Here is a 23,657-nt window from a genome sequence, read left to right on the forward strand (position 1 = left end):
TTTGTAGTTTTTACCCAAGTATGTCTGTCTTTTCTTTGAGGTTTCTTTGGTCACCTGTGAGCTTGGAAAGTTTTCCTGCCCTGCTTCTTGCACCTCCTCAGCCCAGACTTCAGTAAACATTTCGTTTTAAGTCTCTGTGCTTTGAGGGAGTCAGACAGGAAGGCTCCTTTCTGTCTCAGAAGGAGAGTGGTTTCTTAGGAGGACACAGAGGGCAAGCATTAGCTGGATACCAGTGTCACAAGCAGTGTGTGAACAGCACCCATGTTGTAGGTTGCAGATACTTTTAATCCTTGTACAATATAGGAGGAAAGTTGCCACTGTTGTTACTAGAAGAATAAATGTTCCGACTCAATACTAGAGAAAGCTTAATGGGGAAGATGCTCCTTTCCCTGGTCTTATTAACGAACTGCTGTCACATTTGTAATCCACTGCCACAGAATCTCACCCCTGGATTTTCTGTGCATAAATCCCAAAATGTAGACACTAAGCAAAATTCATACTGGAATGCAGAATTCTTCAGTTTAAATTGAACTTAAGCAAACTATGAATTTGTTTATAAAAATCAGAATTCAGTGTGGTTCTAAGTGGCATCAATTTTCAGTTGATTAAAGTAGCAAATATACTTGTTTAGCTTTTAACTGCTTAGCTGTTTGAAAAATATGTAATCAAATTGCTGCTTTTTAATGATGCAAAATGTAATTTTAAATTCTTTTCCAATCGTTTCTTTTCTCTCCTCTTCCCCCCCCCCCCCCCACGCCCCCACACCCCGATTCCTCTCAGCACTTCTTACCTAGGTGGAAGTGTGAGCAGCTGGTCAGACAGGGCATTCTGGAGCATGTGCTGTCCTGACGTTGGGCTGAGGTGCTGCCAGGCTTTTCCCCATGGTGTGAGGCAGAGCCAAGACACGGAAAGTTCTACATGTCCTTCTCCACCTTCCCCTGTTTGGTTTTAAAAGTTACAGACATTCATGAAGATAAACAGGAATATCTGGCTGAGGAGTATCCTTTTGTACAGGATTCTTCTTCCTCTTTGTAATAAGCTCTATCTATAATCCTAACATTCCTGTAGTTATTAAAGTGTGTTTTTTAACAATTTTTTAATGAAAGTAATGAAAATGAAATGTAATGCAAAAGTAATGAAAGTATTTGAATTTCTTAGTTTTTCCCCCAATAGTAATGATTATTTTCATTAATGAACATCTCTGATGTTGCCCACAGTATAGTATACTAAGTCATAAAACATAAAGTACAAATCCAAGGAAGGTAGTAATACCTTTCCTAAGTTACAAAACTTTGGCAAATTAATACAGTATTCTTTAATACAATAAAATCCTTTTTTGTTGTTGTTGGAGTCATGTATTACTCTAGTGATAATTTTTACTCCAAAAATGTCATTTAAGTACCAAAAGAAAACACTGTGGTTTTTAATCGTTGTCTATAGCAGAGCAAGTTATTTTATACAAATTAATATGTCTTTTAAAACTATGCAACTTCTCCTTTTAAAGAGCATTCCTTCAGGAGCACCTGACTAGCTCAGTTGGAAGAGTATGCAACTCTTGATTTCAGGTGTCGTGAGTTTGAGCCCCATGTTGGGTGAAGAGATTACTTAAATAAAAATAAAACTTTAAAAAAATAAGTGTCTGACTTCAGCTCACGTCATGATCTCATGACCTCATGGTCTCATGTTTGTGAATTTGAGCCCCACATTGAGCTCTCTGCTGTCAGTGTAGAGCCTGCTTTGGTTACTGTCTCCCAATCTCTTTCCCCATTCTCTGCTCACGTTCTCTCTCTTCTCTTCTCTCTCTCTCTCTCTCTCTCTCTCTCTCTCTCAAAAATAAACAAATGAACATTATGAATGAATGAATGGATGAGTGAATGAATGAAATGCAAATAATCAAGAGCATTTCCTCATGCAAGCACATGAAGTGTATTTATCACAGTCGGGTATTTATATGTATTTAGGTGGCTCTGCTTTGTTCTGGGGTTGGTCTAAAGCCAGAGTTCCAGTGCATGAAAAGCTTCCAAATTCTAAAGGAGATTTAATAATGCCAATATGATTTTTAAGTCCTTTTCAAAATGTGTTAAATTTTTACATGAATACTGGAATCCTCAAAATTAGATGGTCATTTCAAACAATACTACTTTCAGATGATCCCTTTGGTTTAGAAACCCTGCACCTCTTTGTTTTGATCAAAATTGATACAGCTTTTCTTCAACTTATTTAAAAAAACTCTGCCTAAAATATAGTTTTATTTTTTTTTTTTTTAAATTTTTTTTTCAACGTTTTTTATTTATTTTTGGGACAGAGAGAGACAGAGCATGAATGGGGGAGGGGCAGAGAGAGAGGGAGACACAGAATCGGAAACAGGCTCCAGGCTCCGAGCCATCAGCCCAGAGCCTGACGCGGGGCTCGAACTCACGGACCGCGAGATCGTGACCTGGCTGAAGTCGGACGCTTAACCGACTGCGCCACCCAGGCGCCCCAGTTTTATTTTTTAAATAACGAATATATTCCAGCTTGCAGAGACCTGGGGGAGCAGGTGTCACATACCAACTTTCCTTGTCATTTCCCTACAAATGCTGCCACCATTGGTGTCCCTATTCTCCCTCTCGCCAAACCTGCCAATTCTTCAATCTCAGCATTAAATTTATGTATGCCCATTCCATTGCTTCTTGGCCCTTATTAGCATTTGAAGATCCCACACTTGCCATCAGTCCTTCAAGGTAACTGCTGAGACTGATTCCTTTCATGGTGACTGGCTTCTTCACTCAAAACAGTTTTTTCTGGGTCCTGAGGATGTGGTTTGTATATAAGTCACCTACTGAAGCCATATTTGTAAATAAAACATTAATAGATTAAAATCCCTTTATTTTCTCTGTAGGATCCACTACAGAATGTTCTTGCACATGTTTTATTTTTGTTTCAATATATGAAGTTTATTGTCAAATTGGTTTCCATACAACACCCAGTGCTCATCCCAACAGGTGCCCTCCTCAATACCCATCACCCACCCTCCCCTCCCTCCCACCCCCCATCAACCCTCAGTTTGTTCTCAGTTTTTAAGAGTCTCTTCTGCTTTGGCTCTCTCCCACTCTAACCTCTTTTTTTTCCCCTTCCCCTCCCCCATGGGTTTCTGTTAAGTTTCTCAGGATCCACATAAGAGTGAAACCATATGGTATCTGTCTTTCTCTGTATGGCTTATTTCACTTAGCATAACACTCTCCAGTTCCATCCATGTTGCTACAAAGGCCATATTTCATTCTTTCTCATTGCCACGTAGTACTCCATTGTGTATATAAACCACAACTTCTTTATCCATTCATCAGTTGATGGATATTTAGGATCTTTCCATAATTTGGCTATTGTTGAGAGTGCTGCTATAAACATTGGGGTACAAGAGCCCCTATGCATCAGTACTCCTGTATCCCTTGGGTAAATTCCTAGCAGTGCTATTGCTGGGTCATAGGGTAGGTCTATTTTTAATTTTCTGAGGAACCTCCACACTGTTTTCCAGTGTGGCTGCACCAATTTGCATTCCCACCAACAGTGCAAGAGGGTTCCCGTTTCTCCACCTCCTCTCCAGCATCTATAGTCTCCTGATTTGTTCATTTTGGCCACTCTGACTGGCGTGAGGTGATAATCTGAGTGTGGTTTTGATTTGTATTTCCCTGATGAGGAGCGACGTTGAGCATCTTTTCATGTGCCTGTTGGCCATCCGGATGTCTTCCTTAGAGAAGTGTCTATTCATGTTTTCTGCCCATTTCTTCACTGGGTTATTTGTTTTTCGGGTGTGGAGTTTGGTGAGCTCTTTATAGATTTTGGATACTAGCCCTTTGTCCAATATATCATTTGCAAATATCTTTTCCCATTCTGTTGGTTGCCTTTTAGTTTTGTTGATTGTTTCCTTTGCTGTGCAGAAGCCTTTTATCTCATAAGGTCCCAGTAGTTCATCTTTGCTTTTAATTCCCTTGCCTTTGGGGATGTGTCAAGTAAGAAATTGCTATGGCTGAGGTCAGAGAGGTCTTTTCCTGCTTTCTCCTCTAGGGTTTTGATAGTTTCCTGTCTCACATTCAGGTCCTTTGTCCATTTTGAGTTTATTTTTGTGAATGGTGTGAGAAAGTGGTCTAGTTTCAATCCTCTGCATGTTGCTGTCCAGTTCTCCCAGCACCATTTGTTAAAGAGACTGTCTTTTTTCCATTGGATGTTCTTTCCTGCTTTGTCAAAGATTATTTGGCCATGCTTTTGTGGGTCTAGTTCTGGGGTTTGTATTCTATTCCATTGGTCTATGTGTCTGTTTTTGTGCCAATACCATGCTGTCTTGATGATATCAGCTTTGTAGTAGAGGCTAAAGTCTGGGATTGTGATGCCTCCTGCTTTGGTCTTCTTCTTCAAAATTACTTTGGCTATTTGGGGCCTTTTGTGGTTCCATATGAATTTAGGATTGCTTGTTATAGTTTCGAGAAGAATGGTGGTGCAATTTTGATTGGGACTGCAATGAATGTGTAGATAGCTTTGGGTAGTATTGACATTTTGACAGTATTCTTCCAGTCCATGAGCACGGAATGTTTTTCCATTTCTTTGTATCTTCTTGAATTTCCTTCATAAGCTTTCTACAGTTTTCAGCATACAGATCTTTTACATCTTTGGTTAGATTTATTCCTAGGTATTTTATGCTTCTTGGTGCAATTGTGAATGGGATCAGTTTCTTCATTTGTCTTTCTGTTGCTTCATTATTAGTGTATAAGAATGCAACTGATTTCTGTACATTGATTTTGTATCCTGCAACTTTGCTAAATTCATGTATCAGTTCTAGCAGACTTGGTGGAATCTTTTGGGTTTTCCATGTATAATATCATGTCATCTGCAAAAAGTGAAAGCTTGACTTCATCTTTGCCAATTTTGATGCCTTTGATTTCCTTTTGTTGTCTGATTGCTGATGCTAGAACTTCCAACACTGTGTTAAACAACAGCGGTGAGAGTGGACACCCCTGTCGTGTTCCTGATCTCAGGGAAAAAGCTCTCAGTTTTTCCCCATTGAGGATGATGTTAGCTTTGGGCTTTTCATAAATGGCTTTTATGATGTTTAAGTATGTTCCTTCTATCCCGACTTTCTCGAGGGTTTTTATTAAGAAAGGATGCTGAAATTTGTCAAAAGCCTTTTCTGCATCGATTGACAGGATCATATGGTTCTTTTCTTTTATTAATGTGATGTATCACATTGATTGATTTGCAAATGTTGAACCAGTCCTGCAGCCCAGGAATGAATCCCACTTGATCATGGTGAATAATTCTTTTTATATGCTGTTGAATTCAATTTGCTAGTATCTTATTGAGAATTTTTGCATCCATATTCATTAGGGATATTGGCCTGTAGTTCTCTTTTTTTACTGGGTCTCTGTCTGGTGTAGGAATCAAAGTAATGCTGGCTTCATAGAACGAGTCTGGAAGTTTTTCTTCCCTTTCTATTTTTTGGAATAGCTTGAGAAGGATAGGTATTATCTCTGCTTTAAATGTCTGGTAGAATTCCCCTGGGAAGCCATCTGGTCCTGGACTCTTATTTGTTGGGAGATTTTTGATGACTGATTCAATTTCTTCGCTGGTTATGGGTCTGTTCAAGCTTTCTATCTCCTCCTGATTGAGTTTTGGAAGCGTGTGGGTGTTTAGGAATTTGTCCATTTCTTCCAGGTTGTCCAGTTTGTTGGCATATAATTTTTCATAGTATTCCCTGATAATTGCTTGTATCTCTGAGGGATTGGTTGTAATAATTCCATTTTCAATCATGATTTTATCTATTTGGGTCATCTCCCTTTTCTTTTTGAGAAGCCTGGCTAGAGGTTTGTCAATTTTGTTTATTTTTTCAAAAAACCAACTCTTGGTTTCATTGATCTGCTCTACAGTTTTTTAGATATATATTGTTTATTTCTGCTCTGATCTTTATTATTTCTCTTCTTCTGCTGGATTTAGGCTGCCTTTGCTGTTCTGCTTCTATTTCCTTTAGGTGTGCTGTTAGATTTTGTATTTGGGATTTTTCTTGTTTCTTGAGATAGGCCTGGATTGCAATGTATTTTCCTCTCAGGACTGCCTTTGCTGCATCCCAAAGCGTTTGGATTGTTGTATTTTCCTTTTCATTTGTTTCCATATATTTTTAAATTTCTTCTCTAATTGCCTGGTTGACCCACTCATTCGTTAGTAGGGTGTTCTTTAACCTCCGTGCTTTTGGAGGTTTTCCAGACTTTTTCCTGTGGTTGATTTCAAGCTTCATAGCATGTGGTCTGAAAGTATGCATGGTATGATCTCAATTCTTGTATACTTATGAAGGGCTGTTTTGTGACCCAGTATGTGATCTATCTTGGAGAATGTTCCATGTGCACTCAAGAAGAAAGTATATTTTGTTGCTTTGGGATGCAGAGTTCTAAATATATCTGTCAAGTCCATCTGATCCAATGTATCATTCAGGGCCCTTGTTTCGTTATTGACTGTGTGTCTAGATGATCTATCCATTTCTGTAAGTGGAGTGTTAAAGTCCCCTGCAATGACCACATTCTTATCAATAAGGTTGCTTATGTTTGTGAGTAATTGTTTTATATATTTGGGGGCTCCTGTATTCGGCGCATAGACATTTATAATTGTTAGCTCTTCCTGATGGATAGGCCCTGTGATTATTATATAATGCCCTTCTTCATCTCTTGTTACAGCCTTTAATTTAAAGTCTAGTTTGTCTGATATAAGTATGGCGACTCCAGCTTTCTTTTGATTTCCAGTGGCATGATAAATAGTTCTCCATCCCCTCACTCTCAATCTGAAGGTGTCCTCAGGTCTAAAATGAGTCTCTTGTAGACAGCAAATAGACGGGTCTCTTTTTATCCATTCTGATACCCTATGTCTTTTGGTTGGCACATTTAGTCCATTTACATTCAGTATTATTATAGAAAGATATGGGTTTAGAGTCATTGTGATGTCCATAGGTTTCATGCTTGTAGCGATGTCTCTGGTACTTTGTCTCACAGGATCCCCCTTAGGATCTCTTGTAGGGCTGGTTTAGTGGTGATGAATTCCTTCAGTTTTTGTTTGTTTGGGAAGACCTTTATCTCTCCTTCTATTCTAAATGACAGACTTGCTGGATAAAGGATTCTCGGCTGCATATTTTTTTTTCTGTTCATCATATTGAAGATCTCCTGCCATTCCTTTCTGGCCTGCCAAGTTTCAGAAGAGAGATCAGTCACGAGTCTTATAGGTCTCCCTTTATATGTTAGAGCACGTTTATCTCTAGCTGCTTTCAGAATTTTCTCTTTATCCTTGTGTTTTGCCAGTTCCACTATGATATGTCATGCAGAAGATCGATTCAAGTTACGTCTGAAGGGAGTTCTCTGTGCCTCTTGGATTTTAGTGCCTTTTTCCTTCCCCCGTTCAGGGAAGTTCTCAGCTATTTCTTCAAGTACACCTTCAGCACCTTTCCCTCTCTCTTCCTCCTCTGGAATACCAATTATGCATATATTATATCTCTTTAGTGCATCACTTAGTTCTCTAATTTTCCCCTCATACCCCTGGATTTTTTTTATCTCTCTTTTTCTCAGCTTCTTCTTTTTCCATAATTGTATCTTCTAGTTCACCTATTCTCTCCCCTGCCTCTTCAATCCGAGCCGTAGTTGTCTCCATTTTATTTTGCAGCTCATTGATAGCACTTTTTAGCTCCTCCTGGCTGTTCCTTAGTCCCTTGATCTCTGTAGCAAGAGATTCTCTGCTGTCCTTTATACTGTTTTCAAGCCCAGCGATTAATTTTATGACTATTATTCTAAATTCACTTTCTGTTATATTGTTTAAATCATTTTTGATCAGTTCGTTAGCTGTTGTTATTTCCTGGACGTTTTTCTGAGGGGAATTCTTCCGTTTTGTCATTTTGGATAGTCCCTGGAGTGGTGCGGGACTGCGGGGCACTTCCCCTGTGCTGTCTTGAATAACGTGCGTTGGTGGGCGGGACCACAGTCAGACCTGATGTCTGCCCCCAGCCCACCGCTGGGGCCACACTCAGACTGGTGTGTGCCTTCTCTTCCCCTCTCCTAGGGGCGGGATTCACTGTGGGGTGGCATGGCCCATCTGGGCTACTTGCACACTGCCAGGCTTGTGGTGCTGGGGATCTGGCGTATTAGCTGGGGTGGATCGGCAAGGTGCACAGGGGCAGGAGGGGCAGTTTCAGCTTCGGGAGGGGCCCTGCAGCACCGGGAGGGAGTCAGACCTGCTGGAGGGATGGATCTGCAGAAGCACAGCGTTTGGTGTTTGCGCGGTGCAAGCAAGTTCCCTGGCAGGAACTGGTTCCCTTTGGGATTTTGGCTGGGGGATGGGCGAGGGAGCTGGAGCTGGCGAGCGCCTTTGTTCCCCGCCAAGCTGAGCTCTGTCATCCGGGGCTCAACTCTCCCTCCCATTGTCCTCCAGCCCTCCCGTCCTCCAAGCAGAGCTGTTAGCTTATAACCTTCCAGATGTCAAGTCCCGCTTGCTGTCGGAACACACTCCGGCCCCTCCGCTTTTGCAAGCCAGACTTGGGGGCTCTGCTTGGCAGGCAGGCCAACACCCCCCCCCCCCCCGCTCCCTCCCGCCAGTCTATGGAGCGCGCACCGCCTCGCCACCCCTCCTACCCTCTTTCGTGGGCCTCTCGTCTGCACTTGGCTCCGGAGACTCCGTTCTGCTAGTCTTCTGGCAGTTTTCTGGGTTATTTAGGCAGGTGTAGGTGGAATCTAAGTGATCAGCAGGACGTGCGGTGAGCCCAGCGTCCTCCTACACCGCCATCTTCCCAGGATCTCCTCTGCACATGTTTTAGTTCTTGCTGCACCAATAAGAGATTTAACAATGGAAGGCAGTCCCCTCTGTACTGAGAAGTCTACGGCTGTGCAGCTTTCCAGGGGGATCTGTCTGTCCAGTACATCGGTTGCAACCATGCTTGGGTTCATAGGGTTTGGGTTATTTCCGCACTGCAGCTGTTTTAACAGTTTCCCATGGGTAAAGACCTGCTCTGAAGTCTACATCTTTATGGTGCTCGTACCTGCATGATGTCCAGGGGGCCCCTGGAGGACAAGGAGGCCGAAAAGTCACACTTGCCCCTGCCCTGCCCCCAGCCACCCCACCGCCATTTTAATTTCTTTCTATTTTTTTTTTAATGTTTATTTTTGAGAGAGAGAGAGAGAGAGGGTGTGACGGGGGAGGGGCAGAGAGAGGGAGACACAGAATCTGAAACAGGCTCTAGGCTCTGAGCTGACAACAGAGCTTGATGTGGGGCTCAAACTCATGGACCGCGAGATCATGACCTGAGCTGCAGTCAGACACTTAACCGAGCCACCCTGGTGCTCCTGAATTTCTTTTAAACAATCTCTTGCTGTATAGGGAGAAGGTAGGTCTCTGCATCTTATGTTGTTTCTGGTGATGTGCATTGTGTAGGCCCCAAGCTGGATTTCTGGGATATGTGTTTCCAAACCAACCTGGGCAGGTGGAGCTGATGGTCTATCAAAATTCTCAGTATATGTAATGTTTAATGACAATAATATGTATCATCTGGCTATTTGGGAAGGCAGAAAGGAAGGACACAGTGGATTTTGCCCATTTCCAATAGCAATGCCTGGTCTGGCTCTTGTCTGCTTGTGAATTTGTGAGGTGGCTACCAGTATCACCACTTGGAAGAGGGAAATAGAAACTGGGGCTAGAAGAGGAACTTTGTGCAAGTTCCCCCATACCCCGATTCACACTGACTAAAAAGTCACATGAAGCAGAGGGCACCTTCTGTTTTTTGATGAAATGTGAAGAGTAGTGGTTGGAGAGGCACAGAGTGCTCCTATCTGGTAGTCTGTGGCCTTTCTCCACCTGGCCCCTGCACGAGCAGCCCAGTAATCTGAAAGAGGCATTCAAATTAGAAAGTCCAGATAACTCCAGCACCTGGCATATGCTGTATGTGCAGTTTCATTTTTACATGGGAAATGTTTCTGTCCAAAATTATATTCAAGAAATCAAGTTATAGAAAGACTTTACTTGGGATGTGAATTTGTATATTTTCATAGTAGACCTACTTAGGTCCATATGCTGTCCTTTGCAGATTATTTTCATTATCAAAAGAATTTCAACCCATAATTTTTGTAGCCGGATCAGATTTTCACCTAAATCTCTATGGATAAACAATAAGGAAAAATTCCCTAGTGAATGGGATGGATGATGTTGCCATTTTAACTGTGGGTCTGTAGCCACTCCCTTGTATTCTACTCCCAGAGCACATGGAAGCACGCAGCCAGGTGAGCCCTACAGTCCACACGGGTCTGCTGTGAGGATGCATGGCTGTGGAGCACATTGCTGTGTTGCCAGCCCAGCAGCATTCCCGAACTTAAACTGTATGATGTATTTTTGTATTTAATTTCCCAAATAAAATAATAAGTATATTATTTACTTGAAATGAATGTATACTATTTGGAAATTTGGAATTTGGGGGCTTTATTGGTTTATATTGACTACCTTTCTATTTAGAATTGTGGTTAGATTTTTAAACATTTTTTTAAAAATAATTAAATCTTTTTTTTTAAATTTACATCCAAATTAGTTAGCATATAGTGCACCAATGATTTCAGTAGATTCCTTAGTACATCTTACCCATTTAGCCCATTTCCCCCTCCCACACCCCCTCCAGTAACCCTCTGTTCTCCATATTCATGAGACTCTTCTGTTTTGTCCCCCTCCCTGTTTTTATATTAGTTTTGTTTCCCTTCCCTTATGTTCATCTGTTTTCTCTTAAAGTCCTCATATGAGTGAAGTCATATGATATTTGTCTTTCTCTGACTAATTTCACTTAGCATAATACCCTCCAGTTCCATCCACATAGTTGCAAATGGTTAAGATTTTGTTCTTTTTGATTGCCGAGTAATACTCCATTGTGTGTGTATATATATATATATACCACATCTTCTTTATCCATTCATCCATCTATGGACATTTGGGCTCTTTCCATACTTTGGCTATTGTTCATAGTGCTGCTATAAACATGGGGATGCATGTGTCGCTTGGAAACAGCACACCTATATCCCTTGGATAAATACCTAGTAGTGCAATTGCTGGGTCATAGGGTAGTTCTATTTTTAGTTTTTTGAGGAACCTCTGTACTGTTTTCCAGAGTGGCTGCACCAGCTTGCATTCCCATAAACATGTATTTTCTTATGCAGGTAATATACATGCAGCTAGGGAAAATAAGTTAAACAATGTAGGAAATGAAAGTCTGTTCCCCCTTTCCTAGCAGACACTGCCACCAATGTGCTCACTGCTAACTCATCTCACACAAAGTCCAATCCCATTTCTTTCTAAATGGTTTCCTAGTTATTGTCAATTTAGTCCTAATGTGAGTGGAGTCTTTTTTCTATTATATTTCCTAACTGGCTGCAGCTGAAACATGTAAAAAGCTGCAAATTATGATGACTTGGCCACATCCTAGTATTTATATAAACTCATTTTTTTTCATATTGATATTGTCCAGAACTTCCAGAAAAATATTGACCACTGCTAGTAACAAGTGGCAGCTTATCTTTTTCCTGAATTGGTTGGATGCCAGTCTTCTTTCTCAACTTTTCTATTCCATACTTCAGGAAAAATACCAAAATCTGTGGCCTCTCTCAGTGCAACTTGAAGCCTCAAAATAAATTCAATGTTGTAATTAAAAATAAAACAATGGTTGGGGCGCCTGGGTGGCTCAGTCGGTTGAGTGCCGATTTCAGCTCAGGTCATGATGTCATGGTTTGTGAGTTTGAGCCCCGCATTGGGCTCTGTGCTGACAGCTTGGAGCCTGGAGCCTGCTTCGGATCCTGTGTGTGTCTCTCTCTTTCTCTGCTCCTCCCCCGCTCATGCTCTCTCTCTTAAAAATAAAAAAAAACATTAAAAAAATTGTTTTAAATAAAAAAACAGTGGGGAAGATGGCAAAGCAGCATGGAAATTCTCTGCTTCTTTCGTCCCTGAAATGCAGCTAGATCAGCACCAAACCATTTTGCACACCTAGAGAAATTGACCTGAGGACTAATGCAACAATCTGCATAACTTGAGCCACAGAACTCGGCAAGTACACGGCACAGAGAGATGAACTGGGGGAGAGAGAAGCCACGGAGGGTGGGGAGCTCTTTTTGCTGAGGGCAGAGACAGGGAAGAGTACAGGAAAAGCACTCCCCGGGAAAGCAGCTGGTGACTAGGAGAAAGAGTAGGAACACCTGCAAAGAACTGAAGAAAGGGAAAAGGAGAAAGGAGAGGGTTTATACAGAGCTCTGCAGCTCGATACCTGGATACCTGGTGGTGCTCTGATGGGAAGGGCAAATCCCCAGGAGCAGTGAGGTCCGAAGGGTCCTAGGGCCACACGGAGGGGAAGTAGTTCCCCTGCAGGGAGGACATTTGGTAGAGGCTGTGTGGCCTCCCCACAAGCAAAGGGCCCAGCGGACCCCAGATTACAGCCATGTTTGCTGGTGTTGAAACTAAGATGCCGTAGCAGGATTCTCCCACAGAGTCGTGACACTGAGGCTTTTTGATATCCAGGAAGCAACTTTATTCGTGCCAGCACCACTCGGTTTTGTACCCAAAGAACTGAGCACTGAACCTCACATGGCATAGTTTTTTAATACATTTTCTATTCATTTGTCTCCCATATATGGTAACACAGATAAACATGCAGTCTGATTAGTCTCCGTTTACAAAGTCATGAGGGATGTCACGGAGGCACATAGCCCGGTTACCTTGAAGTTTTCTCTCCTTTTTTTCCCCTCTTCTTAGGGAGGGGACCCTACCACAACGCTAGGGTGCCATGAAGCCTGGTGCCAGATGTGTGTTGTGATTTACCATAGTCCCTAAACTGCTGCTACACAATTACACAAAAATTCTCTGGGGCTGGCTAGCACCTGGCCGCAGTCTCAGGGCCTCTGCAGAGGCGCAGTTGCATGAGCACGCTCAGAGAACAGGCCAGCATCTGGCTATTGCTCGAGGCCCTCCCCCAGGGGGCCAGAGTGGGTTCAAGCTGCAGGGTGCTCAGAAGTAAGGGGTTAGAGAACTCAGGACTCATTAAAAAGGAATTAGAGAACTCAGTGACTCATTAAAAAGGAATAACATCCAAATCATAGGAGTCCCAGAAGATGAAGAGAGAGGAAAAGGGGTAGAAGGTTTGTGTGAGCAAATCATAGCAGAAAAATTTCCTAACCTGGGGAAAGACGCAGAAATAAAAATCCAGGAAACACAGAGAAGACCCAGTAGATTCAGCAAAAACTGACCATCACCAAGGCATATCATAGTCAAATTCACAAAACACACAGACAAGGAAAGAATCATGAAAGGAGCAAGGGAAAAAAAGTCCTTAACCTATAAGGGAAGACAGGTTCACAGCAGACCTATTCACAGAAACTTGCTAGAAAGTGGCAGGATATATTCAATGTGCTGAATCAGAAAAATACGCAGTCAAGAATTCTTTATTCAGCAAGACAAAAGGAGTGATAAGGAGTTTCCCAGATAAATAAAAACTAAAGGAGTTCATAACCACTAAACCAGCCCTGCAAGAAATTTGGGGAGAAAAGATAAAACAAAACAAAAAGATCAAAAGCAACAAAGACTAGAAAGGACCAGAGAACACCATCAGAAACTCTAGCTCTATAGGCAACAGAATGGCAATAGGTTCATATCTTCCAGTACTCATTCTGTCAATGGACTAAACACTCCAATCAAAAGATATAGGGTAACAGAATGGATAGAAAACAAGATCCATCTATATGCTGTTTACAAGAGACCCATTTTAGACCTAAAGACAACTTTCAGATTGTAAAGAAAGGGGATGGAGAACCATCTATCATGCTTTCTTTCCAAAAGAAAGCCAGAGTAGCCATACTTATATCAATCTAGATTTTAAAAGACTCTAACAAGAGATGAAGAAGGGCACTATGTCATAATTAAGCAGTCTATCCACCAAGAAGATCTAACAATTGTAAACATTTATGCCTTCAATGTGGAAGCACCCAAATATATAAATCAATTAATCACAAAGAAACTCATTGATAATAATACCATAATGGTAGGGAACTTCAACACCCCACCTACAGCACTGGACAGATCACCTAAGCAAAAAATCAACAAGGAAACGATGGCTTTGAATGACACACTGGATCAGATGGACTTAACAGATATATTCAGAACATTTCATCCTAAAGCAGCAGAATATACATTTTTCTCCAGTGCACATGAAACGTTCTCCAGAATAGACCATATCCTGGGACACAAATCAGCCCTAAGTATAAAAAGATCGATATCATACAGTGCATATTTTCAGACCACAACGCTATGAAACTCGAAATCAACCACAAGAAAAAATGTGGAAAGACAACAAATACTTGGAGACTAATGAACATCAAGAATGAATGGTTAACCAAGAAGTTAAAGAGGAAGTTAAAAAGTATATGGAAGCCAATGAAAATAACACCACAGCCCAAAACCTCCGGAATTCAGCAAAGGTGGTCATAAAGGAGGGAAGTATATAGCAATCTAGGCCTTCCTAAATAAGGAAGAAAGGTCTCATATACACAATCTAACCTTACACCTTACAGACATTGACAGAACAGCAAATAAAACCTAAAGTGAGCAGAAGACGGGAAATAATAAAGATTAGAGCAGAAATCAATGCTATCAAAAACAAAAATAAAAACAACCCAAAAAACAGTAGAACAGATCAATGAAGCCAGGAGCTGGTGCTTTGAAAGAATTAACAAAACTGATAAACCACTAGCCAGGTTGATCAAAAAGAAAAAGAAAAAAACCCAAATAAATAAAATCAAGAATGAAAGAGATCACAACCAACACAGCAGAAATAAAAACAATAATAAGAGAATATTATGAGCAACTATATGCCAACAAATTGGGCAATCTGGAAGAAATGGACAAATTCCTAGAAATATATAAACTACCAAAAATGAAACAGGAAGAAATAGAAAATTTGAACAGACCCATAACCAGTAAAAAAATGGAATTAGTAATCAAAAATTTCCCAATAAAAAAGAGTCCAGGGCCAGATGGCTTTCTAGGGGAATTCTACCAAACATTTAAAGAAGAGTTAACACCTATTTTTTTTTAAGCTGTTCATAAAAATAGAAATGGAAGGAAAACTTCCAAACTCATTCTACGAGGTCAGCATTACCTTGATTCTAAAACCAGACAAAGACCCCACTAAAAAGGAGTTCTACAGGACAATTTCCCTGATGAACATGGATGCAAAATATTCTCAATAAGATACTAGCCAACTAGATCCAACAATAGATTAAAAGAAATATTCATCACAATCAAGTGGGATTTATACCTGGGATGCAAGGCTGGTTCAATACCTGCAAATCAATCAATGTGATACATCACAATAAAAGGACAAAAACCACGTGATCCTCTTAATAGATGCAGAGAAAGCATTAGACAAAATACAGCATCCTTTCTAGATAAAAACCCTCAAGAAAGTAGGGATAGAAGGATAATACCTCAAATTCATAAAAGCCATATACTGCTTATATCATCTTCAACAGGGAAAAACAGAGCTTTCCCCCTAAGGTCAGGAAGATGACAGAAATGTCCACTCTCACCACTGTTTTTCAACATAGAATTGGAAGTCTTAGCTTCAGCAATCAGAGAACACAAAGGAATAAGAGGCATCCAAATTGGAAAGGAGAAGTCAAACTTTCACTCTTTGCAGAAGACATGATACTCTATATGAAAAACCCAAAAGATTCTACCAAAAAACTGCTAGAACTGATCCATGAATTCAGCAAAGTCGCAGGATATAAAATCAATGCACAGAAACCGGTTGCATTTCTATACAACAATATTGAAGCAACAGAAAGAGAATTCAAGGAATTGATCCCATTTACAACTGCACCAAAAACCATAAAATACCTAGGAATAAATCTAACCAAAGAGGTGAAAAACTATACACTGAAAACTATAGAAAGCTTATGGAATTGAAGAAGACACACACCAAAAAAGGGGAAAATATTCCATGCTCCTGGATTGGAAGAACAAATATTGTTAAAATGTTGATACTACCCAAAGCAATCTATCTATTTAATTCAACCCCTATCAAAATAACACCAGCATTTCTCATAGAACTAGAACAAACAATCCTAAACTTTGTATGGAATTAGAAAAGACCCCAAATAGCCAAAGCAATCCTGAAAAAGAAAACCAAAGCTGGAGGCATCACTATCCCAGACTTCAAGATGTATTACAAAGCTGTAATCATTAAGACAGTATGGTATTGGCACAAAAACAGACACTCAGATCAATGGAACAGAATAGAGAACCCAGAAATTGACCCACAAACATATGGCAAACTAATTTTTGACAAAGGAGGAAAGAATATCCAATGGAATAAAGACAGTCTCTTCAGACAGAAAATGGTCTTGCGAAAACTGGACAGCGAAATGTAGAAGAATGAACCTGGACCACTTTCTTACATCATACACAAAAATAACCTCAAAATGGATGAAAGACCTAAATGTAAACAGGAAGCCATCAAAATCCTCGAGGAGAAAGCAGACAAAAAACCTCTTTGACCTTGGCCGCAGCAACTTCTTACTCAACAAGTCTCCAGAGGCAAGGGAACAAAAGCAAAAATGAATTTTTGGGACTTCATCAAAATAAAAGCTTCTGCACAGCAAAGGAAACAATCAGCAAAACTAAAAGACAACCGATGGAATGGGAGAAGATATTTGCAACATATCAGATAAAGGGTTAGTATCCAGAATCTATAAAGACTTACCAAACTCAACACCCCAAAAACAAATAATCCTGTGAAGAAATGGGCAGAAGACATGAATAGATGTTTCTCCAAAGAAGACATCCAGATGGTCAACAGACACATGAAAAATGCTCAACATCATCATCAGGGAAATACAAATCAAAACCACAATGAGATACCACCTCAAACCAGTCAGAATGGTTAAAATTAACAACTCAGGCAACAACAGATGTTGGCGAGGATGTGGAGAGAGAAGATCTCTTTAAACTCCTGTTGGGAATGCAAACTGGTGCAGCTACTCTGGAAAACAGCATGGAGGTTCCTCAAAAAATTAAAAACAGAACCAGCCTACAACCCATAATTGCACTACTAGGTAAATATCCAAATGATACAGGTGTGCTGTTTAAGGGACACATGCACCCCAATGTTTATTGCGGTGCTATTGACAATAGTCAAAGTATAGAAAGAACCCAAATGCCCATCGATGGATAAATGGATAAAGATGTGGTGTGTGTGTGTATGGAGTATATATATATATATACAATGGAGTATTACTCGGCAATGAAAAAGAATGAAATCTTGCCCTTTGCAACAACGTGGATGGAACTAGAGGGTATTATGCTAAGTGAAATTAGAGAACGACAAATATCAAATGACCTTACTCATATGTGGAATTTAAGATACAAAACAGATGAACATAAGGGAAGGGAAGCAAAAATAATATAAAAACAGGGAGGGGGACAAAACATAAGAGATTCTTAAATACAGAGAACAGAGGATTGCTGGAGGGGTTGTGGGTGGGGGGATGGCTAAATGCACAATGGGCATTGAGGAAGACACTTGTGGGATGAGCACTGGATGTTATACTTAGGGGATGAATCACTGGATTCTTCTCCTGAAATTATTGCACTATATGCTAACTTGTATGTAAATTAAAAAGTAAAAATAAATTTAAAAAATAAAACAATGGTAATTAATATATGATTTTTCTAAGTATGGTTTTGGAACTTGAGTAATGATCATATGGTTTCTTACTTCCTTGTGTTATGAATTACATAAATAGAATTTTGTTGTGGCACTAGGTGGCTCAGTTGGTAGAGTATGTGATTCTTGATCTTGGAGGCATGAGTTCAAGCCCCACATTGGGCACATAGATTACTTAAAAAAATGAAGTGTAGAATTTTTTTTTGTTGAACTACTTTGCATTCCCTGGGCTACATTCTTCTTGGCCATGGTGTGTTCACACTACTCAGGTTATCAGGTAACTGAGAGATTTGATTTGCTCTTCATTTGTTGGGGAATTTCCCAACTGTAATGTTGGTTTACAGTGCTTTGGACAAGGGGAATGTGTACATGTGCATGTGTCTATATGTGCTTTGTCAGTGGTGTTAATTATCTGTCCCTATGAAACAAGCCACTCAACACATGGTGTCTTTATGCCACAACATTTTATTAGCTCTCATGATTCTGTGGGTTGATGGGGCTCAGCTGGGTCATTCTACAGATCTTACTTGGGTTCTGCACGCAGCTGCACTCAAATGCTACCTCCCCATCTCTGTATGGTCTCCAGTGAGCTGGCTGGGCTTCTTACCTGGCATCTCAGGACTCCCATAGTTAAGACATTGGAAGCGGGTGCTGCTATTTTTCTGAGAGGCTAGGCTTGGTACTGAATGAGTCCCACTTCCATCACAGCCCACCAGTCAGCCCAGATGAGTGAAGGCCCTGTGAACCCCACAAAGACAGGAGTACAGGATGGCCACCACAGCCAGATTTGGTGTTAGTGTTCTGGTGTCTCAAATGAGTTGATGCTCATTCCTTTGTCTTTTAAAAACAGAATTGTAACCTTAAAAATAGCTTTAATACTTACAGAACAATTTGGGTATGAATCTTTGGGGGAGAAATGTTGACCTTTGATAAATTTTTAAATTTTCTTTAATTTTTGGTCAAAGTGTTGACTTTTTCTTGAGTAAATTTTAGTTAATTGTATTTTTCCAAATCAATTTTAATCTGTATTTTGAAGTATATTGAAATGTTTTACTTTTCTGTACATATGGTTATTCCTAATATTATATATCTGCTTTCCCTTTTTTGTCTTAGTCATACAAGTTTTTTAAAAATGGTATCTATAATGATATGTATTAATTTTTCCGGATGTAGAGGGAGATGCAGATTTCAGATGATGTATTGCTTTAAACAATTTATATTATTTAGGATGGGTTGAATTTATTATTCTATTTTGTGATTTTACAAGAAACACTTAATATATTCACATGGTACAAAACATATGTGTATAGGGGCACCTGGGTGGCTCAGTCAGTTAAGCATTCAACTCTTGATTTCCACTCAGGTCAGCCACATAGTATCTGATACTGAGCACAAAAGTAGGCATAGACAGTATATAAGTGAATAGGTGTGACTATGCCATTCAAACTATTTACAAAAACAGGTCATGAAGCTAGGCTTAACCTATAGTGTGTAGTTTGCCACCATTGTTCTTCTATTCCTGACTTCTGTGATCTTCATTATTTCCTTTCTTCTGCTCACTTTGGGCTTCTTTGTTCTTTTTCTAGTTATTTAAGGTGGAAGTGGAGGTCATTGATTTGAGACCTTTTTAATACAGGAATTTAAGACTATGAATTTTCCACTAAGTAATGCTTTAGCTCCACACCTCAAATTTGATAAGTTGTGTTTTCATTTCCTTTCAGTTCAAAATATTTTCTAATTTCTCCTGATTTCCATGAACTGAATAGTTCATGAATTATTTAACAGTGTATTATTGTTTCTAAATATTCGAGCATTTCCTAGATATCATTCCGGTCTTCATTCCTAATTTAATTCCATTTTGGTCAGAGAAAGTACTTTGTATGACTTAAATTGTTTTAATTTTTTTTGTGACTTGTTTCAAGGTCCACAACATGGTCTGTCTTTGTAAATATTCTAGGTGCACTTCTGCTGTTGTTGGAGACTATAAATGTCAATTGTTTGATAGTGTTGTTCATGTCTACTGGATCCAATCTCCTTGTTACTCCAGTCCCAGCCAGAAGTCTGTGAATGAAGAACTGTGCCCTTTGATGAGTTTTGACAAATGTATACAACCATGTAACTCAAACTATATTGAAACTATTTTAACAACTAGTAGAACTAGTTCCCATTCATTGCTCTTCTTTTTTAAATTTTCCATATTATTTTATTTGCTTATCTAGCTGTACGTGTAAACTTTAGAACTGTCCAACTCTGGACAAGGGAATTGGAGAAAGGAACACCCACTTGTGTTTTTATTGGAGCTATATTACATTAATCAGTTAATTTAGAAGAACCAACTTTATGTTGTTGAGTCTCCCTATCCAAGAACTGATGTTTCCATCTGTTCTGGTCTTTTTAAGTGGGCTCCATGCACAATGTGGAGCTTGAACTCACAATCCCCAGGTCAAGAGTCGTATGCTCTGCCAACTGAGCCAGCCAGGCAGGCACCCCTATTCCAGTCTTTTGTGTATTTCCATAGTGCTTTAAGACAGACAGAAGGGGACGGGGCACAGCAGCTTGAGGGTAGTGGCTGACTCCAGGAAGGAGAAAGAGGTTGACAGCAACAGAACAGGGGCTGCACCTCTTTCTACATGTAGCAGAAGGATTTTAATACATCTAGCTGATGGGCACAGGAGTGTTTCTTATAAAACTATTTTTCTATTTAAAATATTTAATAAAAACTTAAACTTAGAAGTTAAAACAATTTTAATAGAAAAGAGTTTTTGTAAATACAGTGACTCTTCATTGTACAGTAGTTTATTCTCATAAACCAAATAACCATAACTTATGTATATTTTGGATATAAAACTAGACTTTTCTTTTTTCTTTACATATAATACAATTTCCAGTGTGATGACATTTCAATGAGGGAAAGATTGCATTCGCAATACCATCATCCCTGAGACCACAGACCTAAAATAAGCACTCTCCAAACATCTTCCTGTGGTAGAGCAGTCCCTGAAGAGGGCGCTTCCCCTCCATTGTCTTTGATTGCAGGGTTGACAGTCTCAGCAAGGAGTCTTTCTAGAATGTTTGTACAGACACAGCTTGAGAATGCTAATGATCTAAACCCAAAGCAGTAACAGTGAAAAGATGAAACTGTCCAGAGCCCTTATTTTTCATTTTACTCTCTGTAGCCAAGGTCAAAGGTACAACATTGAAATTGATTGATTTTACCATTTTTCTTTTAATCTTACTTCACTGAAAGCTACCCATAATTGTTTCACCAATGAGTAGCAAAACTGAGAATTTTACTGGAGAAATTACCCAGGACTACTAATAAAAATGTAGTCTTTTCCAGCATGTCTATTTCCTGAGCAGCTGGCACAGTAGACATTTTTAAACGTGTGTAAGGTGAACAAGAAATCAGAAATCTATGTCCAAGGGTGCACAACCAATGAACGTTAGGATATTATGACATCATGGTGGCTTAATTTTAAAAGATATTCTTTCAAAATGAATTCCAGGAAAACAAGCAACCTTCACACAGAGAGGGAAGCTGAAGCGATCTTACTGATGAGTCTGTTGAGAGCTCTAACTTTTTCTTCCAGGATACAGTTTTTCTTCTCAGCATCTCGTAGTTTCTCTTCGGTGACCTGAAGTGCCTTTGTCAGGTGAGCATTTTCCACATAGAGATCCTTGAGCAGCAAATGAGATTTTGTGTTCTTTTCAAACTAGGGAGGAGAGAAAAACCATACTTTACTATTATTCTAGTGCAGAAATGTTGCATGACAGCTTGCCCCTCCCACTCTTTCAAGTGTGTTTGGAACACAGTTCCAGGGTTTTTACATATCTCATACACAAACATTGGGTATAATGACAATTTTTATTAAACCTGGCATGAAAGATGAAATTTAAGTCAACTTTATGAGAGTTGATTTTACCATGAAATGAAGATATAAAAGATCAAAATCACCAGCCTTAAATTTTTTTTAACCATTTATTCATTTTTGAGAGAGACAGAGTGCAAGCAGGGGAGGGGAAGAGGGAAAGGGAGACGCAGGCTCTAGGCTCTGAACTATCAGCACAGAGCCTGATGCAGGGCTTGAACTCGTGAACTGCAAGATCATAACCTGAGCTGATGCTTAACCGACTGAGCCATCCAGCTGCCCTAAAATCACCAGTCTTTAAAAAGGGCTACTCAACATAACATAAAACATGTCATTCTGGTTCTTATCAGTGTGCTCTGCAGGGCCACCATGTCTCACAGGACACACTCTGACACTACATCCACCCTGGGAACCCCAGGTGCATGGGCTGGTCACCACACACGATAGCCATGGCGATGGGGACACAAGGCCACTCTAGTTATGAGTCCTTGTTCAAGATACAATGCCAACCGGGGTCCTAGCCTTGGGCTTCAAAAGTCAATACTACATTCATTCATTCAACAAGTACTGCCAGACATACTGCACAATGATCTTGCTCTCAGGAGCACATATTCTGATGGAAGTGGACATGCCAGAAACAAATACATGGTGTGGAGGCATGACAAGTGCTAAGAGAAAACCCCACATAACTGAACTCAAGTCTGCCTGCCTGATGTACAGCAAACACAATCACTCAGCATGGAGTTATGTGTCAAGGAGAGATAGCCAAAGGAGGAGATGGAGATGGGAGGGCAGGACTCTAACCTCCCTCCCCCCAAGGAGAAGAGTCAGGGATGTTTACAGGCAAACAAAAAAGATCTTGGTGAAAAGTTACAGCTGCACTTACTAGTCCTATTAACACTCAGGTTACTACTGGTTTCACCAGGAGGCGACAGATAGCTGAGGGAGTTCCTATTTCGGTTGGGGTGAATAGGGAAAGCTTCTCTGTCCATTGACATTTGAACAGAGATCTGAACAAAGCAGGGCAAGGAGCACTGAGCCTGTCTGGATGTGAACATTCCAGGCAAAGGGAGGAGCAGGTGCAAAGGTCCAGAGCCTGGCCAGGCTGGGGATGGCTGGAATGGCCAGAGACCTGGGGCTGGGGGGGCATGGCAGTGAGAAGCCCACTGAAAGAAAGTTACAGCTGACACGCTGGCTGGGTGCCACCGAGGGCTGGGGGCAACTAGATCCTGCAGAGCCTTGGAGGCCTCTGTAGGAACTCTGCCTGGTACTCTTAGGGCTGTGAGAGGCCTGGAGGGCTCCGAGTAGAAGGGCCAGCACCTCAACCATGTTGGGAAAGCACTGCTGCCACCACTGCACTGAGAACATAGCCCAGGAGGAAACAAGGACACTGTAGGGCACAGAGGATGAGAGTGGGAGTGAGAAGAGGCTGGATTCTGCATCCCTTCTGAGGCTGAGCTGGCGGGTTCACTTGCAGACACTGTGGGGGCATCCACCACAACACCAACATTTTGGACTTCAGCCAGTGACATGAGTGAACACAAGAGAAGGCAGGTGAGGGTGTCCAGATAACCCTCTGCAGGTACTTTGGTAAAAAGGGGCAGAGGCAGGGCCAGGGCTCCTTTACCTTTGGATTCAGGCGGCAGTGAGGGCCTGGGAGAAGGGAGGGTCTGGGCGTTGTGGCACATGCACGGTCACAGGTGGCTGGTTCACTTGGCTAGAGCATAAGCTAGTTCTGAGGCGGGGTGGGGTGGGGTGGGGTGGGGTGGTGTGGGGTGGGTGTAGGGCTGTGGACAGGACCTCACCGCACAGGGGCAGGTGTGCAGGAGCCACAGGATTTAACCAAGACTGAGGACCTGTCAGGCAAGAGGAAGCAAACTGTGGCTTTGTGTAAGAGAATGACCGTAGGGCAAGGGGGGTCGTGACACTTGGGAGTCAGTGGATGGCAGGGAGGGAGCTGCAGAGCCAGGAGCATGGTCAGGGAGGGAGGTGTGACTCCCACTGGGACCTCCCACCTCCCAGGGAACAAGAGGTGGCCTGGACATTTCATCCTG

At 41.0% G+C, this 23,657-nt stretch overlaps 2 protein-coding genes and 1 pseudogene across 5 annotated transcripts in view; 1 reads left to right on the forward strand and 2 right to left on the reverse strand.

The window, feature by feature from the left end:
* The window catches only part of GINS1 (GINS complex subunit 1), a 28,583-nt gene extending 27,233 nt beyond the window's left edge, over window positions 1-1,350 (forward strand). For 2 of the 3 annotated variants that reach the window (XR_007461952.1, XR_007461951.1), the window contains exon 8: window positions 781-865. Coding sequence is in view for 1 of the 3 variants with exons in the window: in XM_049650124.1 (XP_049506081.1) it covers window positions 781-849 (69 nt within the window). In the remaining 2 variants the exon portion in view is untranslated. Of the gene's footprint in view, window positions 1-780 lie in introns of all 3 variants that reach the window. The other variant, XM_049650124.1, reaches the window with a different exon arrangement.
* A 1,209-nt stretch (window positions 1,351-2,559) lies between these two features.
* Window positions 2,560-9,105, reverse strand: LOC125935991 (PRELI domain containing protein 3B-like; annotated as a pseudogene).
* An 11,356-nt stretch (window positions 9,106-20,461) lies between these two features.
* Window positions 20,462-23,657, reverse strand: part of NINL (ninein like) — a 173,102-nt gene continuing 169,906 nt past the window's right edge. For both annotated transcript variants that reach the window (XM_049650110.1, XM_049650111.1), the window contains one exon: window positions 20,462-21,447. In XM_049650110.1, coding sequence (XP_049506067.1) covers window positions 21,256-21,447 — 192 coding nt within the window. In that variant the 3' untranslated portion in view covers window positions 20,462-21,255. The remainder of the gene's footprint in view (window positions 21,448-23,657) is intronic.

Source organism: Panthera uncia (genome assembly GCF_023721935.1).
Source record: "Panthera uncia isolate 11264 chromosome A3 unlocalized genomic scaffold, Puncia_PCG_1.0 HiC_scaffold_11, whole genome shotgun sequence".
Lineage (NCBI taxonomy): Eukaryota > Metazoa > Chordata > Mammalia > Carnivora > Felidae > Panthera > Panthera uncia.